The sequence below is a fragment of the Phyllobates terribilis genome, unplaced genomic scaffold (assembly GCF_046119375.1).
Source record: "Phyllobates terribilis strain yellow unplaced genomic scaffold, ASM4611937v1 Scaffold_2__4_contigs__length_985480577, whole genome shotgun sequence".
Taxonomy (NCBI): Eukaryota; Metazoa; Chordata; class Amphibia; order Anura; family Dendrobatidae; genus Phyllobates; species Phyllobates terribilis.
Window position 1 is genome coordinate 107,144,880 of NW_027362762.1, and position 25,556 is coordinate 107,170,435.

General features: G+C 46.7%; 1 protein-coding gene across 3 annotated transcripts in view; it reads right to left on the reverse strand.

Moving 5' to 3' along the window:
* The window catches only part of SLC46A3 (solute carrier family 46 member 3), a 57,927-nt gene that overhangs the window by 23,568 nt on the left and 8,803 nt on the right, over positions 1-25,556 (reverse strand). The window contains exons 1-2 of one of the 3 annotated variants that reach the window (XM_073662479.1): positions 11,984-12,122; positions 5,046-5,291 (exon numbers count right to left, since the gene is read on the reverse strand). In XM_073662479.1, the coding sequence (XP_073518580.1) occupies positions 5,046-5,237 (192 nt within the window). In that variant the 5' untranslated portion in view covers positions 5,238-5,291; positions 11,984-12,122. Of the gene's footprint in view, positions 1-5,045; positions 5,292-11,983; positions 12,123-25,556 lie in introns of those variants that run through there. The other 2 variants (XM_073662481.1, XM_073662482.1) reach the window with 2 other exon arrangements.

Below are 25,556 nucleotides of genomic sequence, written 5' to 3' on the forward strand. Positions count from 1 at the left end.
GCTCAGGAGAGAGCGCTGTGTACAGACGTCACCGCGCCCTCTGACCTGAGAAGTCACAGTGCAGCAGCCGCAGAGGATGCAGGAGCTGCTGCGGAGGCACAGGGAGGGGTAAGTATTGTGCCGGGTGCTGGGGCCCTGAGCAAGCAGGGGGGGTAAAACACATGCAGAGCACTAATTATATCTCTCATGAATATCTATGTCGATCTTTGCACATTCTCCTTGGCCATGCTGGCCAGTTCCAACACTCTTACACAGAAGGGTCAGGGTGTACTGAGGAGAGTGGGAACGTTTGCCGAGCCTTTTTCTCCATCACGCCAATTGAAAAGGGCGCTTGCGCACATCTTTAAGAGCCTTAGTCGGTGTTGGTGCGCTTTATTAACATAATACCATACCAATTACCAAGTTGTTGGCCTTTCTTAATGGTAACAGGGTTGAAGATTACTAGCTCTTCCTAATGCCTCAGATGGAAATCAAAAAGTACCCCAATCCCCATTTTAGAGGGTTATTCCAATCTTGGCCATGAGCGCATCGTGTCTTTTGAAAGCCTGAAATGTTTAAAATAAGTTCAAAAGCCTGAGCATGTGAACAGCAAGTTGTTTTTACATAGAAAATGAATACTGGTACCTTAATTCTTTGATCATTTTCTTCAGAGATTTTTTTTGTAGTATTTTCCACGAAAAAAAATTGCAGGAAAAAAAATAAAATAAAAAAAGTGGTGGGAACATACCCTAAAGTGCAAATATGGTCAATGATCTTTATCAATGTGACAAAATGAAGCCCTCTCTCCCCAGATGATTGTGTGTTCACGGGAACTGGCTGCAAACAATGGCCTCCCTGTTTCGCACACAGGATCAGTGTCTCCGGTGAGCTGTAATATCTAATGATAGCACCAGTTACAACTGTAATAACACACTTAATATAATATACACACACCATACAATCACCAGCTGTAATGCGGATCTGTCATATAGGACAATGATTGTGAGGCACAGACCGACTACTACTCCTCTGTGATGACTTATAGTAACCCTTAAAGGGGGGTTTCCCACCAACAAAACTTAATCTTTTGCTTTCTCCCCAGCCCAGGAGCTGTGGTATGATCAGATCATGTCCCTGTACGGTCAGACACTGCCATTACACAGTACACAGCAGGGGAACATTTATAAGATTATCTCAGCACAGGAACATTTTATTTAATCACATCCAATTGTGGATCTTATTTTTATTTCAATAGCTAGTGAATAAAATTAAGTTTTGTTCATGGAAAAACCCCTTTAACAACGCATGACGTCTTAGTACGCACATTTGGCCTCCCCCCTGTTCAGTGAGGGCTGCTGCACTGAATCGAGCACATGTCAGCTGATTCTTACAGCTGACATGTGCCCGCAACAGCCGCGGGTGGAATCGCGATCCACCCGCGGCTGTTAACATGTTAAATGCCGCTGTCAATCTCCGACAGCGGCATTTAACGCGCGCTTCCTGGAAGCGCGTCCTAAGCCCCGCCCACCGGCGACCCCGTCACGTGATCGCGGGTCACCGATGGGTGGGCATGACAACCCAGGGTCAGCAGCAGTGGTCGGCGCTCATAGCACAGGACCATTTCTGTTGCATGCAGGGGACCTGCTCGTCCCCTGTATGTAGCAGAGGTGATTAGTTAATTGCTGCTTCTAGTCTCCTATGGAGACTATTGAAGCATGCAAAAAGTGAAAAAAAAAAAAAAAAAAAAGAAGTTTTTAAAAATATAAAAAAAATTAAAAAAATATAAAAAAGTTTAAATCACCCCCCTTTCGCCCCATTCAAAATAAAATAAAAAAATAACCAACAAAGACATATTTGATATCTCCGCGTTCAGAATCGCCCGATCAATATAAAAAAAGAATTAATCCGATCGGTAAACGGCGTAACGAGAGAAAAATTCTAAACGCCAGAATTACGTTTTTTGGTCCCCGCAACATTGCAATAAAATGCAATAACGGGCGATCAAAACATCGTATCTACGCCAAAATGGTATCAATAAAAACTTCAGCTCGGTGCGCAAAAAAAAAAGCCCTCACCCGGCCCCAGATCCCAAAAAATGGAGACGCTACGGGTCTTAGAAAATGGCGCTATTTTTTTTTTTTTTTTTTTTTTTTTTTTTTTTTTAAACCAAATTTTGGAATTTTTTTTCACCACTTCAATAAAAAAGAACCTATACATGTTTGGTGTCTACGAACTCGTAATGACCTGGAGAATCAGAATGGCAGGTCAGTTTTAGCATTCAGTGAACGTGGTAAAAAAAATAAATAAAAAACAACTGTGGTATTGCACTTTTTTTGCAATTTCACCGCACTTGGAAATTTTTTCCCGTTTTCCCATACAAGATATGGTAAAACTAGTAATGGCGTTGAAAAGTACAACTCGTCCCGCAAAAAATAAGCCCTCACATGGCCATATTGACCAAAAAATAAAAACGCTATGGCTCTGGGAACAAGGGGAGCAAAAAACGAAAATGCAAAAACGGAAAATGCTCCGGGGCTTAATGCTACCACTAGTTATACCCAACAGCGAACCAAAGCGTCTGATGCGGTGTGCAAACATTATTATTCACCGACTTCACATTTGAACCAAGTAAACTAAGACTAAAGAGTATTATAAATCACATGTTTGCCTCCTACATGTCATCCCATGACTAAGGATAGAAACAAATAGTAATTACAGGAACTAGTTTTATTAAAGGTATTTTTACTAACTGGATCATCATTTTAAAAGTAGTAGTTACATGTATATGTAATAAAGCGTCGCGGCCCTGTACATTACCTCCCCTCCTTTATAGTGTATGGACTCCGTACAGACAGCACTGGAGGGAGGGGAATTATATTTTACCATATACACTGCTCAAAAAAATAAAGGTAACACTGAAATAACACATCCTAGATCTGAATGAATGAAATATTCTCATTGAATACTTTGTTCTGTACAAAGTTGAATGTGCTGACAACAAAATCACACAAAAATCATCAATGGAAATCAAATTTATTAACCAATGGAGGCCTGGATTTGGAGTCACCATCAAAATTAAAGTGGAAAAACACACTACAGGCTGATCCAACTTTGATGTAATGTCCTTAAAACAAGTCAAAATGAGGCTCAGTATTGTGTGTGGCCTCCACGTGCCTGTATGACCTCCCTACAACGCCTGGGCATGCTCCTGATGAGGCTGAGTATTGTGTGTGGCCTCCACGTGCCTGTATGACCTCCCTACAACGCCTGGGCATGCTCCTGATGAGGTTGCGGATGGTCTCCTGTGGGATCTCCTCCCAGACCTGGACTAAAGCATCCGCCAACTCCTGAACAGTCAGTGGTGCAACGTGACGTTGGTGGATGGAGTGAGACATGATGTCCCAGATGTGCTCAATCGGATTCAGGTCTGGGGAATGGGCGGGCCAGTCCATAGCTTCAATGCTTTCATCTTGCAGGAACTGCTGACACACTCCAGCCACATGAGGTCTGGCATTGTCCTGCATTAGGAGGAACCCAGGGCCAACCGCACCAGCATATGGTCTCACAAGGGGTCTGAGGATCTCATCTCGGTACCTAATGGCAGTCAGGCTACCTCTGGCGAGCACCTGGAGGGCTGTGCGGCCCTCCAAAGAAATGCCACCCCACACCATTACTGACCCACTGCCAAAACGGTCATGCTGAAGGATGTTGCAGGCAGCAGATCGCTCTCCATGGCGTCTCCATACTCTGTCACGTCTGTCACATGTGCTCAGTGTGAACCTGCTTTCATCTGTGAAGAGCACAGGGCGCCAGTGGTGACTTTGCCAATCCTGGTGTTCTGTGGCAAATGCCAAGCGTCCTGCACGGTGTTGGGCTGTGAGCACAATCCCCATCTGTGGATGTCGGGCCCTCATACCACCCTCATGGAGTCGGTTTCTAACCGTTTGTGCAGACACATGCACATTTGTGGCCTGCTGGAGGTCATTTTGCAGGGCTCTGGCAGTGCTCCTCCTGTTCCTCCTTGCACAAAGGCAGAGGTAGCGGTCCTTCTGCTGGGTTGTTGCCCTCCTACAGCCCCCTTCACGTCTTCTGGTGTACTGGCCTGTCTCCTGGTAGCACCTCCAGCCTCTGGACACTACGCTGACAGACACAGCAAACCTTCTTGCCACAGCTCACATTGATGTGCCATCCTGAATGAGCTGCACTACCTGAGCAACTTCTGTGGGTTGTAGAGTCCGTCTCATGCTACCACGAGTGTGAAAGCACAACCAACATTCAAAAGTAACCAAAACATCAGCCAGAAAGCATTGGTACTGAGATGTGGTCTGTGGTCCCCACCTAAAGAACCACTCCTTTATTGAGGGTGTCTTGATAATTGCCAATAATTTCCATCTATTGTCTATTCCATTTGCACAACAGCATGTGAAATTGATTGTCAATCAGTGTTGCTTCCTAAGTGGACAGTTTGATTTCACAGAAGTTTGATTTACTTGGAGTTATATTCTGTTGATTAAGTGTTCCCATTATTTTTTTTGAGCAGTGTATTATACTGCAAAAACACTTTATTCTTCAAAAATAAAAAAGCAACATTTGAGAAACCCCTTTAATGAAGCCATAAAAGAGGCGGTCAGAAGGTTTAGATCTGCTATACTAACAGCGTGACCCGGTGAGGGGTAATCCCCACCCTGGACGCTAGATATGACATAATTGTGGCAGACTTGCACGGAGAACGCGGCCCCAGTCTCACGGCTGCTGGGAATGGCGAGGTGTCTACAAATGTACAGTCCTCTCCATTTACTTCTTTGGAAAGTCCAAAAAGTCTGGCACAAATGTGCTAGGCTGGGATGGAACTCCCATAGAAGTGAATGGATCAAGCCACAAAAATAACTGGGCAAGAATAAAAGTAAATGGAGAGAGCCATGCGTGCATGGCCTTTTCTCTACAATAGGTTTCTGTACATATTCAGTACTCTGCTCGGGGCCATTGCTCTTATTATCTTACAGGGTATAAACGCTTCGGCAGACTTCTAGCACTTCCAAGATGGAAGAACATTCCTACATTCTCACCTGTTGATGTGTGAAGTTGGGGTTGGTCTGGTTTGTCTCACAATGGGATATGTTGTCGTCGTAGATGACAGTGGAATTAAACTCATCCTCCCAGAACCTCTGGTATATGTACTGCTGCATCAGGGGGAAGCTGGCAAAGCTGGCGAAGCAGTAGATGGCCATGACTGGCTCCACCAAGTACACCAGACCCATCTTTACTTCTGGTTCTTTCACAGGGGAACAATCACATGTCTATAGGAGTTACTGCTGCAAAAAGAAGAAGTATCTGTTATTCTGCACCTTATACATGCATTATCTCTTACAATTTCAGGGCACATTTGCATCAGTTTTATTTTTGTGCCCCATTAAGGTTTGCAAATTAATATCACAACTGAAACAGTGACAGATGGTTGTCATATACAGTCATAGGTAGTCAGAGGTGCCAATTCCCAATTAAAAGTGTCCCACTGCTTTGTATCTATATCTGCTCCGCAAATCCTCTGTCTCCATGGCTACAGACTACACGCAAACCCTGTGTAGTCTGATCCTTTGCGTCTCCATGGCTACAGACTACACACAAAACCATGTGTAGTCTGGATCCTCTGCGTCTCCAAGGCTACAGAATACACACAAACCCTGTGTAGTCTGACCCTGTGTCTCCATGGTTACAGACTACACCTGTGTAGTCTGATCCTCTACTTATCCTCTCTTCCATCCGTCTTCACTTTTTGCTAAAGCACATGCAGCAAGTTAAAGGGTTTGTCCAGGACAATGTTATTTTTATATTATAAACCTAAAATCTAACAGGCAGGTAGTTGCTAAAAGAGACCTGTTTTACCCGGCGCCGGCTCAGAGTGGTCTCTGACAGCTGTCACAGCAGCTCCTCTTCTTCCGGGCTGCTGTGTTGATGGGGTGTGACTGCAGACATCATGCTGATTGACAGCTGGCTTCCCACAGTTAAGCAGCGGGGAGCCGGCTTCCAATCAGCATGACGTCAGCAGTCACACCTCATCGACAGAGCAGAGGGGAAGAGAAGCCGCTGCTCTGCGGACATGACGTCAGCGGAAGCCGGAGAATCACAGGCAGGAGCGGTCTGTGACCATTCTGTACCAGCAGAGATCGGCGGGCACAACAGGCAGGTAATGAGAAACTACCTGCCTGTAAATTCTTAATCCTGTAGTAAAGAAATTAAACAGTCCTGTATAACTCCTTTAAATGACAGATAGCGAAGTATGCCCCATACATTATAGGGGTGGTATGTAAACCGCTTTAATGTCCCTATCCCTGATCTCCAAGGTTTATTATCCAATGATTGAGGGTTATAGTGGCCCGTTAATATCAATACCCAAAGCTAAGAAACAATGGGGGGGCCACCTGATAGCAGCGTCCCTCTATAAGACTGGTGGAGCTTGTGACCGCTGCTGCCACTTACAATGGAGAGGACATTATAAAATATTCAAGGACAATGAAAGCATAAAAAAGGTGAGGCTGATAGGTCACTAAATCGGATTACTAAGTGTCTTAAAGGGGTTGTCCAGGGCTGAGACTGTTGTGATACTCAATCTCACAGACACCCTATAGCTCCCCATCTCATACTTACCCAGTCTGTGCAGAGATGCCGGCTGCACCAGTCACTGGCTAAGTGGCGCCCCTGTTTCAACTTATGATGATTTGTTAAGGGGGCACTATTTGTCAATATAGGAACGAGGAGTAGAGACCTGCAGGGACAGGGTAAACCTCAGAAGGGGAGCTACAGAGAATTGTTGGGGTGAATATTACTTCTTTAAAGGGTCTATCACTGGGATTTTGAAACCCCATCTGAGAACAGCATGATTTCAGGGCAGAGACCCTGATTCCAGCGATGTGTCACTTACTGGGCTGCTTGCTGCAGTTTTGAAAAAAAAAATTCTGCTTTATCTCCTGCAGATCTAGCAGTTCTCTGAATGCTGAACTCTGTATAACCTACAGGACTACATGGTAGCAGGTTTACGAGTCCTCTGGGGATAACCTCCTGCTGATAAAAATTACAGCAAGCAGCCCAGTAATTGACACATTGCTAGAATCAGGGTCTCTGTCCCTACATCATGTGGCAAAAACCTGGTGATGGATTCCCTTTAACCAGTCTGAGCCCTTTAAAACCTTTTTATTTATCCTCTTACAACCGCTTTAAAATCATTAAAACATAAATGTAGGTCATTCAAAATATTTGCAGAACGCAGACTATCGAGAAGGATCACATTGTAAAATTGAGTCACACACCTTTGCTTATTAACTCTGGAAATTTAATACAGAGCATCAAGCATTTTGTTTTCTGCCAACTTCCATTAAGCATCATAAGAAATGAGGGGAAATTGGAAATCTATTTGATACTTTATTCAGGAAAACAAAAAGAAAAAAAACCTCAAGAAAAATCTGACAGTGAAATTAGAAAAATATGGCTGCTTTATTGCAGAAACAGCGCCACACCTGTCCATGGGTTGTGTCAGAAATGAATAGAGTTGAGATGCAATAACACTTACAACCTGTAGACAGGTGGGGCGCTGTTCTTCTAATCGTGTATAACCCCTTTAATTTTCTATTGCTGATGTTATCAGAACAGATGGACTGAAATAAGCGGATTCCATTAGGCAGAAATGACTGAATACATGTGATACTTATGTGTAGTCTTATGATAGAAGGAAACACGATAAACCGGTCCTTCCACTTTTGCCCTATTTGCCCTGATTCATGGGTACAAGTGATCTAGGTAGAATAAGAATCTCAGCTATGGATAAGGATTAGTCATTACTCTACAGACCAGCGTTTCTCAACTCCAATCCTCAAGTAGCCCCAAAAGATCTTGGTATACTTTAGAGGAGTGCGCAGATTGCTGATAACAGCTGTTGTAAAACTTCAGTCAAGCCCTGAAAGTCTGTGCATGTTGGGAATTGTAGTTTCACAACAGACTGAGTCCTTCAAGTTACTGACCCCTGCTAGGGACAGAACCTGGGGCAACTTCTAAGGCCTCATTCACACATCTGTGAGCAAAAATATGGTCCAAGTGTCATCAGTGTTTTGGGTCGGCGTGCCGCTCCTGTCTTCAGCGTTTTTTTTACATATAGATGAAGAAAAAAAAAAATTGCAAAGTATAGGAGAAGCTATGTAATGGTAATCACAAACTGCTCACGGACGCCATCGGCGTGCTATCCGTGATATTCATGAACCCATTGACATATTGGCACCAGGGTCACCAACCATCCAGAAATTCCATGACTGTCCAGAAAAAAAAAAAAATATGCCGTCCGTGATTTTTTTTTAAGTTGATGAAACTTTTTACAGATTATTTTGACTGTAATTATTATAATATTACAGTTTATGTAGCTGATATTTTCATATCAGATTTATGGGCTATAGACCAGGGGTCTCAAACACATGGCCCGCAGGCTGCATGCAGCCACTGAGGCTGCTTCATGCAGTCCACAGGCACCGTAGACCCCTTGACGATCGCAGCCCGGTCCAGGGGGCCGCTGACAGCAGCACATTATCTCAGTTGAAAGCGCATCCTTGGACGCACATTCAATTGAAATGTATTGCCGGGCAGAGACCGGCTCTCTGCACAACAGTGATCACGACCTAAGGTGCCACCGAGTGCTCATTTCCATGGACAATGCCCCTACTATCATTCATCGGTTTAAGGCAAAGGAAACGCTTTGCATCTAACCCCGACATGCAAAGGTGATAAAGATCTGACGTACAGGACAGCGTTAGTTCCTCTCTCCGCAGATCATGACTGACGGCACGTCCTATGAATGCACAGTGCCGGTGTCTCCGGAGAGTCCTCAAAACCAACGTATATAACTATAGGACGAGTAACAAAATACAATAAAACACGATCCCGCCTAATATAAAGTACAGTTCATACAATTACATTACATTAATGTGGATCTGTCATACAGGACAATGACTGGTAACCTGTGACACGCACCAGGGCTGGAGGACACCCGCAGCTTCTTGTACTAGGTACAGGTCTGTACATACAGTGGTGGGGGACTATGTTATGGAGAAAACACTGTCATGTACCCTATTAGGGATTCGGAGTTGGTGTATGGGCCATGGGGGCTTTTTCCTGAGTCTTTGGAGCAGAACTGTGCAGAAACTCCCCATTATTGAAGAGGATATAGAGAATTTCTGCTCCAAAAACTTTTCAAAACAACTCAGTGTGCAGATACCCTTAAAGGTATGGTCTCATCTTATTAAATGGGAAAAATTGCAAAGTGGTTGTAAAAACAGGCAAATTTGCAATTTACTTATTAAAAATATTCTCACTTCTTACAAGGGAGGGACGGCGGCTCAGGAGGGACGGCGGCTCATAGGTTCATTTTTTTTTTTAGGATGTTTTGTGGCGCTTTTCTACCTGGAATCCGCCTGAAAAAAACATTGTGTGCACATACTCTACAGGGGTTTTTCGCTTCCCCTGGCTGCAGTTTGTCTTAACAGAACAATCTGCTTTGCTCACACTCCCTGTAGCCACCACCGAGTCTCCGCTGCTGCTTCAAGCGTTTTACCTGGCAGATGATGGCTGATCAGCCATTATTTGCTTTTTAACAGCCGGTAACCCGTTGAATGCTGCTGTCAAGCTCTGACAGTAGAATTTAACACGTGTCCGAAAGGGCGGATGGGGCAATACATCCCGCACGGCCATCAGCACACCGCCGATGTGATCACAGGGAGCCGATGGGTCTGCTGAAGTCCTCCATGCTGGTCATGACTATTGACCTGTGAAAGCCGGAATTTAGGAGAATGTGATTTTAGATATAGATAGCAGTGCTGAAACAGCACTATGTACAGCACAACAGATCAGACGATCGCAGCTACAAGTCCCCTAAGGGGACTATTAAATACAGTAAAAAAAAAAAAAAAAGTTTAAAAAAATATGGGGGAAAAAAAAAAAAGTTCAAATCACCCCCCCCCCCTCTTTTGTCTCATACCAAATAAATGCATTTTTTTTTTAATTGTTTTATTTTCTATCGCTGCGTTTGTAAAAGGCCAATCTATCAAAATATAAAGTAAATTAATCCAATCTGTAAACAGCGTAACAAGAAAAAAAATGGAAACCCCAGAATTAAGGCTTTTTTTGCTGCTGCAACATTGAAAAACTTCAATCAAAACATCGTATCTCCCCTAAAACGGTATTGGTAAAAATGTTAACTCAGGGCACAAAAAAAAAAAAAAAAGCACTGTGTCGCAAATATTGAAAGAGTTACTGGCATCGGAAAATGGAAACAGAAGCAATGGGTTTTTTTGGTTTTCTACTCAAATTTCCAATTTTTTTTTCACCACTTAAATACAAAAAAAAAAAAAAAAACAACACATCATGTTTGGTATCTGCGTAATCATACTGACCTGGAGACTCCTAATGCCAAAATAGTTTTACCATATAGTGAATATAGTAAATATAAAACCCAAGAAACAATTGTGGAATTGCACTTTTTTTAGCAATTTCAACACACTTGGAATTTTTTCCCCTTTTTCCGATGCATCACATGATAAAATGAATATTAGGATTCAAAAATACAACTCGCCGCGCAAAATACAAACCTTCATACGGCTATGTGGATGGAAAAATAAAAAAAAGTTATGGCTCTTGGAAGGGGAGGAAAAAAGGGAAAAAAAATTATCCAGAGTTCATAGGGGTTAAATGGGTTCTCTCAAGTTTGGAAGTTATAGATAGCAATAACATCACAATGACTTGAGCTTTAACCACAGGGAACCCCACCGATCCCAAGGACCTGGGGTGCGAGACTGGAGAAGTGGTCGATCATGTGTAGTGCACACCCATTCCATTCACAGTTGGGATCAATGGGGTCCCGGTAGTTGTCTGATGGGCCATGGTGTAAGATTTGGACCGACCCACACCCATCCTGGTATATGTCCTCCATCCTGGCGCTTTTTCATGCATAGGATAAAAAAAAAAAAAAAAAAAACGTGCAGGTGACAGGAGCGCATAACGTCCATGCCATGCATCCCCCCAATCACTTGCACACCGAAATCAGCTACTGGCCTCTGATTGGCCAGCAGCGCATTTTGCAGCACACAGACCTGACGGGTCTCTGCGCCCCAGGACGCACATCCAGCTGAAGTTTGTGCTGACTTAGGAGGACCGATCACCCGCACGGGCCCAGTCGCAGTCGTTACGACCCTGGGTCCCCGTGGTCAGACCCCCAGCGACCAGTAAGTTATCCGATGGATAGGGGATACCTTCCAACCTTAAGGATATGTTCACACATTGCATTTTTTCAGCGTTTTTTTTTTTTTCCATTCAAATTTTTAGCTGCATTTTACAGTACCAGCAAAGTCTGTGAATTTTTTTTTTTCACTGAACTTTATGCAGATGCATAAAGAGAAAAAGGACAGTGAAAAGCATAAAAAAAACAAAAACAAAGAAAAATCCTGAACAAACCTCCTGCCAAGAGATCAGGTATTCCTGCAGAAAAAAAAAAACCACTGAAAAAACACATTGTGTGAACATAGCCTAAGAAAACTACTGTAAAAAGTAGAGGGGTGGGGGTGGTTATATATATTTAAGTAAAACAAAAGTTAGCAACATAAAACCTGATCACTAGATTTATATTAGCCGCTTTTACTTTAATATTTAAAAAAACAAAACTAAAACCATCAATGACATTTTATGACTTAGATGTGAACAAGGTCAGAAATGTGTGACAATCCTGATAAACTCCCGGAGGGTCCCCTGCTTATCCACAGACCCCCCAGACTGTCACTGACCCCTCTAACCACTTCTCGGCCATGGCCTTTCACTTTCAGTGGCTGTAAGTTTCTTTGCTCTGATAACTTTTCACCCTACAAGTGACTTGTGCAGACAGCACATTACGGTACCGCATGTAACATCACAGCCCTAACCGCAGCAGCCACCTGCATGAATATGTCGCACAGCTGACTGAAAACGGGAGCAGTAATACCTGTATGGTGGATCCCAGCGCCGCATGTGAACAGAGGCCGGTCCTGCAGCAGCTCGACCTGTAATGACAGCCAGCGCCGACCACACTGAGCTGCTGTCACGCAGCCCGACTGTTGATGTCCCGAAAATCCCCGCCCCTCGCCTGTGCTCATTGGTCCCTGGTAACCCCGCCCACTCAGCTCAGCAGGTGCTGCGCACTGATTGGTGGCGAGCAGTGTCACTCTAAGTAGTGACGCGTCCTGTGTTCTAGTTTCGAGGAGTAACTAGTGAGGCATCTGTGTAGGAGAGCAGCTGAGGGAGGAGTAGCAGGTGGAGAGCGGCGCCCGGACACGGCCGCTCTGTGGTGACAAAGGCCTTGCTCCGGAGAATATGAATGATAAAAACAACTTTTTCTCCACTCATGGCTATTGGTTGGGTGAAGCCATTTATTGTCAAACTACTGTGTTTTCTCTTTTTAAATCTTAATGACAACCAAAAACATCCAAATGACCCTGATCAAAAGTTCACAAACCCTGGTGATTTTGGCCTGATAACATGCACAGAATTTGACACAAATGGGTTTGAATGGCTACTAAAGGTAACATCCTCAACGGTGATCTGTTTGCTTGTAATCAGTGTGTGTGCATAAAAGCTGAGTGAGTTTATGGGATCCAGACCAGCTCTTGCATCTTTCATCCAGCCACTGACATTTCTGGATTGTGAGTCATGGAGAAAGCAAAAGAATTGTCAACGGATCTACGGGAAAAGGTAGTTGAACTGTATAACAGGAAAGGGATACAAAAAGATATCCAAGGAATTGATAATGCCAGTCAGCAGCGTTCAAACTGTCATTAACAAATGGAAAATCAGGGGCTCTGTAACAACCAAGCCACGGTCAGGTAGACCAACAAAATATTCGGCCACAGCTGCCAGGAAAATTGTTCGGGATGCAAAGAAAAACCCACAAATAACATCAGCTGAAATCCCGTACTCTCTGAAAACTAGCGGTGTGGCTGTTTCCAGATGCACAATAAGGAGGCACTTGAAGAAACATGGGCTGCATGGCTGAGTCGCCAGAAGCAGGGGCGGACCTACCGCCCGTGCAGCCGGTTCATTGAACAGGGGCCCCGAGGGAGAGGGGGCCCCTCCAGCAGGGCCGCCATCAGGGCATGACTGCCCTGACTCCAGCATGGCGCCCGGGCTGTCGGGGCCCCCTCGGAGCCCCGTTGGGGCCCCCGTCTTGTGCGTCTCCTCATGAGGGCCCCCCCGCCGTCACATGACCGGAGATGTCCCTGCGCTCAGCATGGGCCCCCGGCCCCATGCTGAGCGCAGGGACATCTCCAGTCATGTGACGGCGCCGGCACAATACTTACCACTCCCCGTGCCTCCGCAGCGTCTTCCGTGTCCTCTGACTGTGACGTCTCAGGTCAGAGGGCGCGGTGATATGTTTACAGCGCGCGCGATCTCTCCTGAGCTGTCACAGCGGGAAGACGCGGGCGACGCTGTGGAGTCCGGATCAGCATCAGGTAAGAAGTGAGGTGAGTATTTGATTTTTTTTTTTTTTATGCATGGGGGCATGGGGCCTTATAATGTGGGGGGAGAGTGGGTGTGACGTCCTGCATGGGGCATTATATGGGGGGGTGGCATACCGCATGGGGCATTATATGGTGGGGGGAGAGTGGGTGTGATGTCCTGCATGGGGCATTATATGGGGGGGGTGACATACCGCATGGGGCATTATATGGGGTGTGTGTGACATACTGCATGGGGCATTATATGGGGGGGGTGACATACCGCATGGGGCATTATATGGTGGGGGGAGAGTGGGTGTGACGTCCTGCATGGGGCATTTTATGGGGGGTGACATACCGCATGGGGCATTATATGGGGTGTGTGTGACATCCTGCATGGGGCATTATAAGGGGGGAAGTGACATCCTGCATGGGGCATTATAAGAGGGGGAGGGGGGAATTGACATCCTGCATGGGGCATTATAAGGAGGGTGTATGTGTGACATACTGCATGGGGCATTATAAGGGGGGGGGTGTGACCTGCATGGGGCATTATAAGGGAGGGGGTGGTCTGACATACTGCATGGGGCATTGAAAAGGGGGGAAGTGACATCCTGCAAGGGGCATTTTATGGGGGGTAGAGGTGACATCCTGCATAGGGCATTAAAAGGGGGGTGTCATCCTGCATGGGGCATTATAAGGGGGGAACAGCCAGCATGGAGCGTTACATGGGGGCCAATATTCTGTATGGAATGTTATATGGGGGACAGTATCCTGTATGGAGCGTTATATGGGGACCAGTATCCTGTATGAAGCATTATATGGGGACCAGTATCCTGTATGGAGCATTATAAGGGGGTAAGTATCCTGTATAGAGCATTATATGGTGCCCATAATACTGTATGGAGGACTATACTGTCCAGTCTGCACTGTGCGCTGTGAGGATTCGCCGGTTTCTGAGCTATTGTAGAATTTACAATAGATATCGCTCGTGTAATGGGGCATTATAAGGGGGGAACAGCCTGCATGGAGCGTTATATGGGAGCCAATATTCTGTATGGAGCGTTATATGGGGGTCAGTATTCTGTATGGAGCGTTATATGGGGGTCAGTATTCTGTATGGAGCGTTATATGGGGGTCAGTATCCTTTATGGAGCGTTATATGGGGGCCAGTATTCTGTATGGAGCGTTATATGGGGGTCAGTATTCTGTATGGAGCATTTTATGGGGGTCAGTATTCTGTATGGAGCGTTATATGGGGGCCAGTATCCTGTATGGAGCTTTATATGGGGACCAGTATTCTGTATGGAGCAATATATGGTGCCCATAATACTGTATGGAGGACTATGTGGGCCCATAATATTGTATGGAGGACTATACTGTCCGGTCTGCAATGTGCGCTGCGAGGATTCACCGGTTTCTGAGCTTTTGTAGAATTTACAATAGATATCGCTCATGTAATGTAAGAAGTGAAATCCTTGGCCTTGTACTATATATATATATTTCTCTGCGGTATCTGTGCATCATGAATCGTGATATGTGTTAAAGGGGCCCACTGAAACTCTGTCGCCCAGAGCCCACAAAAACCTGGAGCCGGCCCTGGGGGTAAGTATAACAAGTTTTATTTTTTTTAAATACAATTAATTAACTAGTAGTGGGAGGAATCAGAGATGCACGGGGAAATGAGAGATGCACGGGGGGGGGCATCATGCCCCCTATAAAGGGCAGGGGGGGCCCCCAAAAAATTCTTGCACAGGGGCCCACTACAGTCTGTGTCCGCCCCTGGCCAGAAGAAAGCCATTACTGCGCAAATGCCACAAAGTATCTCGCCCACAATACTGCAGGAATCTTAGAGACTGTGCACACACTTTATCATTTTTACTTATGTTTTTTTGTGAGACGAGCTTTAGTTTCATTAAAATGGCATTTTTCCAAACACATCTGTAAGGCCATTTTCACACATAGCGTAAATGCTGAATTTTTTTTGCAAGTGTCTACTCTGGCTATTACATTTTAGGCCTTTCCCCCTTATTTGATGAGTTTTTTTGGTGCAGATGTGAAGCCGTGTTTTTGCTGCTTTTTTTATAACACAGAAAATCTTTGCTACTTCAGTTCTTTACCTGCATTTTTTCAGGCTCCACATAGAAACTTCTATGTAACACACCTGTGGCCGTAACTGTAAAGAGGTGGACAAATGACAGGACACACATAACAGTGTTTATAGGCAAGTATCGGTGGGCAAACACCGCCACCTGCTGGTCAAGGACAAAAGAGAAAGTGAAAGCAAAAAGAACTGTATTAGTAGGAACCTACGGGTGAAGTGTATGTTCCCACAGGAAGGGAAATGAAAAGACACTGGGTCAGGTGACAGTTGCGTTGCATAAATATAAAAGGCCTGGCCAAGAAGAGGAGAGTTGGTGCCAGCGTCAGTAACAGGCAGGTCGTGTGGGAGCGAAGTGGGCTTACAGCCACCATCAACACTGAAGGGTCCGAGGGCGGTCAGATCTCGGAGAAGGCCTGAGCTGAGAGGAAAACCATGAGCAGTGCCAGTAGAAGATGTAGTATCGGCGTCTCTGCCCCCTGACAGGCAGAGACGCCGTCCCTCTTACCGCCGCGCTCGCCGCCCGGCGTCCACCGGCACTCCTGCTTCTGCTGCCGGTGCACGCAGCTTCCCGGGCACTGTGTTTAGGGCGCACGCGCGCTCCCTCCCTCTTAAAGGGGCCGTGCGCGCCATCCTAAGGAGTCCCCGGCCAATGGCCGGAGGACCTCTCATACAAAAGGCACCTCCTCCAAAATGGAGGTACCCGTGCAAGGTTGTAGCTTTGTGTGTAAAACTCTGCTTCAGCCCTCAGGTCCAGTCTGCCAGCCTGACTACCAGTCCAGTCTGCCAGCCTGACTACCAGTCCAGTCCGCCAGCCTGACTACCAGTCCAGTCCGCCAGCCTGACTACCAGTCCAGTCCGCCACCCTGACTACCAGTTCAGTCCGCCACCCTGACTACCAGTTCAGTCCGCCACCCTGACTACCAGTTCAGTCCGCCACCCTGACTACCAGTTCAGTCCGCCAGCCTGACTACCAGTCCTGTCCGCCAGCCTGACTACCAGTCCTGTCCGCCAGCTTGTCTACTCTCCAGCCCGACAGTCTGTCTACAGTCCAGTCTGCCAGTCTGTCTATGGGCCCTGCCCGCTTGCTTACCTGGAAGCACCTGCCTGTTACCTGCCGTGACTACCAGCCAGCCTACCTGGAGGCTCCTGCTTGTTACCTGCCGTGTCTGCCAGTCCGTCTTCCCGGATCACCCGTCAGCCTGCCTGCCGTGCTCATCTGCTGTACCGGTCAGTCCCTGCCTTCTGACCCGTGGGAGTCACCTGCTCTCATACAAGGTCGGTCCCAGAGTAGCACCTGGTCCCTCTGCTCGGTCTTTCCCTGGTCACGGAGTCGATTGAGCCGCCATACGACCTTGGTCAGTCCGAGTTGATACCTAGTTACGCCCCTCTGGTCCCTCCTTGCTCCGCAGCACAGAGGTTCCACCACCCGGATCCGTAACAGAAGACAGTGACCAGTGCCAGTAGAAGACCGTGACCAGCGCCAGTAGAAGACCGTAAGCAGCGCCAGTAACAGACCTTGAGCAGCGCCAGTATATGACCGTAAGCAGCACCAGTATAAGACCGCGAGCAGCACCAGTAGATGTCCGTAAGCAGCGCCAGTAGAAGACCGTAAGCAGCGCCAGTAGAAGACCGTAAGCAGCGTCAGTAGAAGACCGTAAGCAGCGCCAGTGGAAGACCGTAAGCAGTGCCAGTAGAAGCCCATGACCAGATCCGAACCAGGGCTGGAGACGATCTGCCTGTAGCAGATGACTGTTCCTGTGGGCTGTTACTTCCAGCGCAGATGTACGGTACAGGGTGTGGTCTGGGGCTTTAGGGAATGGAAACGACCAGAGCGACGAGCACACTGTATACCCAGTGACTCGTATATCTAGTATTTGAAGCCTAGCGGGAAATATCGCCAAGATTGTGCAAAGCAGTCATCAAAGCAAAAGGTGGCTACTTTGAAGAACCTAGAATATCAGACATATTTTCAGTTGTGTCACACTTTTTTGTTAAGTATATAGTTCCACATGTGTTAATTCATAGTTTTGATGCCTTCAGTGTGAATGTACAATTTTCATGGTCATGAAAATACAGAAAAATCTTTAAATGAGAAGATGTGTCCAAACTTTTGGTTTGTACTGTATATATATATATATATATATATATATATATATATATATATATATATATATATATATATATATATATACACATATATATATTCTATAATATAACCGGGGATGCGTGTCTCTGTCCGAAGCCTCGATAGACTGCACATGCGTGACGCGCAGTCTGGCTCCAGGCAGAAGACCGCATCCAGCCGTTACAGGTAAGAGGAGTGTGTGGCGTCGGAGATCGCAGTATGCGTAGGCACTGAACGCACACTGCGATCTCCGGCGCCATACTTACCTGACTGGGAGGAGCGTTGCCGCGGCGCCTCTCTTCAGCGGAGACCGGGAGCGGATTGAGACGTCGGATCGGCGCATAGAGCTATCCGGCGCCATTTTACTGAAGACACATTTACAGTGTGTCTTCAGCAAAATGGCGCCGGACAGCGCGGTGCTCTGTCGCCGCAATCCTCCCCCGGCCTCCGGCAGAACAGGACGCTGCAGCGCTGGAGTACAGAGAAGAAAGGTGAGTATAACTGTTTTATGCATACCAGGATTGGGGATGAGGGGAGCCACGCATACCGGGATTGGGGATGAGGGGAGCCACGCATACCGGGATTGGGGATGAGGGGTGCCACGCATACCGGGATTGGGGATGAGGGGAGCCACGCATACCGGGATTGGGGATGAGGGGTGCCACGCATACCAGGATTGGGGATGGAAAGTGCCACGCATACCAGAATAGGGATGAGGGGTGCCACGCATACCGGTATTGGGGATGAGGGGTGCCATGCATACCAGGATTGGGGATGAAAGGTGCCACGCATACCAGAATAGGGATGAGGGGTGCCACGCATACCAGAATAGGGATGAGGGGTGCCACGCATACTGGGATGAGGGGTGCCACGCATAGCAGGATTGGGGATGAAAGGTGCTACGCATACCAGAATAGGGATGAGGGGTGCCACGCATACCGGGATTGGGGATGAGGGGTGCCACGCATACCGGGATTGGGGATGAGGGGTGCCACGCATACCGGGATTGGGGATGAGGGGTGCCACGCATACCGGGATTGGGGATGAGGGGTGCCATGCATACCGGGATTGGGGATGAGGGTGCCACACATACCAGAATAGGGATGAGGGGTGCCACGCATACGAGAATAGGGATGAGGGGTGCCACGCATACCGGGATTGGGGATGAGGGGAGCCACGCATACCGGGATTGGGGATGAGGGGAGCCACGCCTACCGGGATTGGGGATGAGGGGTGCCATGCATACCGGGATTGGATGGTGGGGGCAGCACAAATACCAGGAGGGGGGCAGCACATACCAACATGGGAGACCATATACCAATAAAAATGCTCGCCACCCGGGCGTAGAACGGGTTCAATAGCTAGTATATATATATATATTGTAACAAGGTCACTGGCAAAGTACTGAAGAGAAGATGTGTAACACTAACATTGTTAGCTCCAGTAATAGAAACATAGAAAAAGTGTTCAAGCACACGAAGTATATAAAGGGGTTAATCAGCCATCTTAGTGCTAGGGTGATTAAACACCTGTAGAGAGGAAGGAACTTAGAGGATAAAATCACAGCCTTTCAGAGCATTTAGAGTGGGGAGGGCCTGGGGGCAGAAGCTCAGGAGCTGTGGTGTGCATGTTAAGGAAAGCTATACCTTGGGTTGTTTGTTCCTAAAGCGGGTGGTTATCCGTAGCAACAAGGACTGTGCCATATGTTATGGTTATGTTTTGTTCTTCCTGTTAGGCCAGGAATGCCGTGTTTGTTTTTGCTAACATTGCTGTAGTTTATGCAGTGCTCTTAATAAACTAAGCAGAATATTTAAAGAGACAGTGTTCCTATGTACATCTGTGTGCAACCAAGTGATCTGATCTACCACAGTTGGTGTTAGAAGTGGGGATAAGATCTCCTGGAAGCAAGTGTGACGGCTGAGGACAGACTGCATGTCCTGGGTGAAGGCGGCTGTGAGCATGGAACAGGGGTCAGACAAACTGGAGGAGCTGATCAGGCACTTGGTCCAAAGCCAACACCAGCAGCACCTGTAACAGCTGCAACAGCATCGGGAGCAGCAGCAGAAGCATCAGGAACAGTTGGTACAACAGGAGACAGGTAAGCAGCTTATGCAACAGCTGCAGCACCAGCAGCAACTCCAACAGTACGAGAAACATAGTCGACAATAGCAGCAGCAGATTGATTTACTCACAGAGGCAGTTCGTGGCATGGCAGCAGCTCCAACTCCAATGTCAGCTGATGATTTCTCTGTCCGGAAGGCGGTGAGGATAGCCTTACAGAAAATGACCCCAGGTGATGACATAGAAGCCTTTTTAATAATTTTTGAAAGGGTCGCCGATAAATAGAAACTCCCGCCAAAGCAGTGGGCTGGAGTCCTGACGCCATACTTAACGGGGGAGCCACAAAAAGCCTACTATGATTTGGCTTTACAGGATGCCAAAGAATTTGAAAAATTGAAAACAGAAACTTTGGCGAGCTTGGGGGTGACAATGTCTATCAGGGCACAACAGGTCCACCACTGGGCATATCACCATGACAAACCTCCTCGCTCCAAATGTTTGATCTGTTCCACCTCATCCAAAAGTGGTTACAGCCGGAGTCCTCTACCCCAGCGCAGGTGGTGGAGCGAGTTGTAATGGACCGTTTCGTGCACTCCCTTCGGAGCCCAATGCGGACTTGGGTTGCCCAGGGAGATCCCCGGAATGGCGATGACTTGGTCTGACTGGTCGAAAGGTATCAGGGGGTTGACGGGTCCGTGGGGAGGCAACCCATTCTATATGGCGGGCAGAGGTTAAAAAAGGGGTGGGGCGTCCAAAGTCGAAGGAGGCAGCAGAGGTCATGCCAAGGTCCTCATCAGGGGATGTAATTTGCTGGAGATGTCACCGTCCAGGTCAAAATAGCAGCCCATTGTCCCCTGACTACCGAGCAAATGGACTGTAGCATGGGACGCCGGTGTTCCTTTTACGCATATCCAGCTTGCACTGTGGACTGTCCACCCGGCAAGGGGCTCAAAACTTGTCCTGTAACAGTGAATGGCCTGCAAATGACTGGACTACTAGACTCAGGAAGTTTGGTGACCCTCGTGAGGGCCACACTCCCTCTGCAATTGATCCCTGGGAAGACGGTTGGCATCCGCTGCATTCACGGGGATGCTGAAGACTATCCGGTGGCCAGAGTGGTCATTGAAACGGACCAAGGTACTGAGTCCCACGAGGTCGGTGTGGTAGTAGTAGTCCTTGAGGCAGACATTCTTGAGATAGAGGTGACCAGAGAAAATTTGGGGTTCACCAAACATAGAGACCTATCACTGAAAGAAGCATTCAATAAGGTAACCGTCATAAAGTGCATAGCACAGGAGTCAGGAGCTGACACCAGGTTTCCCTATTTTATGTTGAGTGGGGACTTATTGTACCAAGTTAATAAGGTGAGGGGGAAGATAGTGGAGCAGTTCTTGGTACCAGGATCCGATGGACAAAGGGTGATGGCTAGGGCCCATTCACATGTCTGAGTTGACCATTTGGGGGTGGACAAAACTCATGACCAAGTTATGCAGTGGTTCTATTGGCCCAGATTTCACAGAGAAATCCTAAGATATTGCAAGTCCTGTCCCACCTGTCAGTTAACTGCTACCACTTCTCTCTTCCAAAATCCTCTCATGCCGATTTCCACCAAGGCAGGGCAACAAAAGGACCCGGTGATCCTCCATGTGAGCTGGACAAGCCAGAAGGGGACACTGAGGATGTCACAGTGGCAGAGACACAGTCACCAGCCCAGAAACAACAGTGCCGAGAACTACTTCAGCAGAACCGGGACCTGTTCTTGGAGTCGCCAAGACATACATAGGTGGTTGAACATGAAATCCTGACGGAACCACATGTGCGGATGCCTGCGGGAGAGTCGCATTTCTGCAACAACCACAAGAAGCTAAATGTGATGTCGAAATGTGATGCGCATCCAATGCCCCGCATTGATGATCTCTTAGAGAAGCTAATGTGGTGGGCCACTGGGGAGGCGCCAGATGTTGCAGAAGGGCCAGCTGGGGTGTGTAGCCTTACTGGCAGCAGATAATGATGTCACGGTAGCAGAAGTGGGTCACTAGACCCCTCAATGCTTCCCTCGTGTCCACAACAATTTCAGAAGTGGGAGACGGCACTTGTGGATGGTATAGGACCCCCCAGGGGCACTCCTGTAGTGGTGGTGTCTGGGTGCAGGTTTTGGAGTGCCCATGATGTTTGTGCAATCTCAAGCAGCCAGACAAGCAGGTGAACTTGTAAACGTAACAATTTTTCTGAATGAGGTAACAGGGTACAGTGTCTCTTACAGGCAAAGTTCACAGTATATTGTGCATACGGAAGTTATGATTTTCTCCTCATAAGACAAGCATTGTTATTGTCCAGGACGGCTGGAGCAGAGTGCTCTTCACTTGCTTGTACAGGAAATGCTATGCATAGTCCAGAAAATATTAAACTGATGGAGGGACCTTCACAGATTGGCTCTTTGTGGAAAACACACTAAAGTGTGGATGTACTCAGCTTTTATCCCACCGTTCCCTCTCGCAGGGGGTAGGTTTAAACAAAGTCGGTGACGTGGCAGCCACGTGGATCTGGTCCTGGCTAGAAGCAATCAGTATAACCAGAGAGCAGGAGAGTCCATGTACTGTTTCTCTCTCCTGACTAGAAGACACTTCACTTTTTTTGTGAAGGAGATTATGTGAGGAATAATGTCCCCTCAGCGTAGACTGGCATTGAAAAAACTTCAGGAAAGTACAATTTACAGTGCAAGGAAGTACAATTTCTAGTGCAATTTATTATATCCCCTAATTCAGTGCACAAAATGGAACAAATCTACTGCCACACTACAACTGTCTCATTTAGCAGCAGTAGAATGGGTATCGGGATGCCACAAACTCCCCCTCTTAAGAAAAGCCATCCTCGGCGAATAGTTGGAGGGTGAAGCCTTGTACAAATGACAAATTTAGGGATATAGAGGACAAAGTGCTATACACAAGTGCATGGCAAAATGGAATAATTACTAGTAAAACCAACGTAGGATGTGAACATGAGAAATATTCAGAAACATTGTTGGGATAGAGTCTCTAGGCATTTGATGTAAATGTCCATACCTAGGAAAAATGGAATAGTAGATAAACATGAGCATAAACAACATTCTTAGTAATACTGTTACATAAAAATGGGGTTAATGAAGTTTAAGATATTTTGGCTTTGTAAGCCAGGCACAGTCCTTGAACTGTTATATTAACTAGAAAAAAAAACCACATATTAATATGGTAAATCTGAGTACATAAATGTCAAAAGGGCATATCATTCAAGAAGGATATATGGTGAAGTAACTAGTCCCTGTACCTACCAGGTAGGATACCTTTGGTACTCCGCTCAGTGTGCCTCAAAGGTACTGTCCATTGGCTGGAGTTTAGTTCAGGTTCTGTGGTTTCTTCAGTTGGAAGAAAATTATTCTCTGTTGAGGTAGGAATGAACTGATGATAGCCAGGAAACGCAAATTGTGGAGCGAAGATAAGTTCAGCGAGGCTCGGCAGTCTTTCTGATGAATCTGGAGGATTCTGTGTTCCAATCAAAGTTGACTTGGGTAGTGGTGACTCTCTCAGGAGTTCTTCCTTGAGACACAGTTTTAGGCGGCTTCTGTGTACCATCAGGGGTTTCCAACCAATTTTGGATATCTCGTACACATTAGACGATGGAAAGGGTATATCAGTTATTGTGTACGGTTCAACTTCCCAAAGTGATCCAATTTTCCAGTCCAATGGTTGTTTTGGTCGCCAATTTGTAGGGGTTTGGCATGGGCATGTTGATTATAGTCTTCTTCTTGTTGTCTTTTTGGGGTTCTTCCATGCGGGAATCAACAATTTCTTTGGCTTCCGCCATACGTCTGCGGTGTTCAATCACCCAGTCTGTTTGTGGAAAAGGAATAATGGTGTCAGGTACTTGTACACCTAGAGCCAAGTCTGAAGGCAACTGGCCTTGCTGGCAGAACATCAGATAAAATGGAGTATGGCCAGTTGAGCAATGGGTGGTGTTATTGTAGATGTGGACAAGATCTTTCAGAATCTCAGGCCACTCAGTTCCCTTGGTGGCAGAAGCAGTGTGCAGCATACTGATGATGAATTGGTTCACTCTTTCACATAGTCCATTACCTTGTGGATGGTAAGCAGTGGTATGCAGTTTCTTGCAATCTCTGTACTTGCACAGCTCGTGGAAAAGTTGAGATTCAAAGGCAGGTCCACGATCAGTGAGGATGTGGTCTGGACATTCATAGTGTTGGATAAATTCGGTTTAGAAGACTTCAGCTGCAGTTTTGGCTGTAAGATCTTTGACAGGAGCAATAGCGGCAAGCTTTGTGTAATGGTTGACCATTGTGAGGGCATATATATAGCCAGAGCGAGTTGGGCCCAATTTCACATGATCAAGAGCAACAATTTCTCCTGTTTTTTGTGGCTTGATAGGGTGCAAGGGCGCTTTTTGATCTCTGCATCCATCTTTTGTGATGTTACATGCAGGACATTCTCTGCACCAACTTTCAATGTCTCCTCTCATACCGACCCAGTAGAACCTTCGGCGGATGGTAGCTTTAGTTTTCTGGACACCAAAATGGCCAGAGCGATCATGATATGCACAGATCATCCTTGAAGCCTCTCTCCGGGGAATGAGTATTTGGTGACGTCTGTCGCCTGAGACAGGGTCCAAAGTGTTTCTCATTATGAGCCCTTTCTGGACAAATAGGTGTTTTCTGTCTCCAGAGGTGGGTAAGTTCCACATCAGGATGAGCTTGTCTTAGCCGGGTTGGAACTCGTCCAGTAGTAAGTAAGTCATGAAGTTCTCCCAGGAGTCTGCTCTCTTGTAATTTCTTCCACAGGGAAGGTTCTTGAAGAGATTCAACAGGTGGCTTGGAATGAGATTCTCCCTTTTCAGCAGAGGCAGTGATCGCACTCTGTTGGGCAAACCTTGAGTAGAAAGGAGGCATTTCTACCTTTTCCCAGATGTCATCTCGGGGTGGTTCTTCTCCAACAGGCAGTCGGGACAACGCATCGGCATTGACATTTGATTTGTCACTGCGGTATTTGACAGTGAATTTGTAGTTCGCTAGGTGTGAAGCCCACCGTTGTTCCATAGCTCCCAACCGGGCAGTTTCCAGGTGCGCTAGCGGATTATTGTCTGTGTAGACAGTAAAGGGCGCGGCAGCCAGGTAATCCTTGAATTTTTCTGCAATAGCCCTGACAAGTGCAAGCAGTTCAAGCTTGAACGAACTGTAGTTGCTGTCATTCTTCTCAGTTCCTCTGAGGCTGCAGCTGGCGTAAGCAATCACAAGTTCCTTATTGTCCTGGACCTGGGACAAAACAGCACCTAGCCCTTGGAGGCTAGAATCTGTATACAAAAGGAATGGCTGAGTGTAATCAGGATAGGCCAGGATAGGTGGCTGGGTAAGAAGGGCTTTCAGTGTTTGGAATGCTTGTTCTTGATGATTTGTCCAGTCTACTGGAAGCCTTCAGTTGTAGTTTTCCTTGGGACATCCGTAGCAACTTAGTAAGTGGTTCAGACACTTGAGCAAAGTGAGGAATAAAGGGGCGATAGTAGCCTGCAAATCCCAAAAAGCTTCGAACTTCTTTGACGGTATTGGGGATTATCCAGTTCTGAACTGCAGCAACTTTATCAGGGTCAGGTTGTACCCCTTCCGTGCTTACCACATGTCCAAGGTAGTTTACTCGTGGTTTTAGCAAGTGGCATTTGGAGGGCTTGATTTTGAGGCCATGTTGGCTTAGTACCTTGAAGACTTCAGACAGATAGTGAATGTGGTCTTCATATGTCCGGGAATAGACAATGA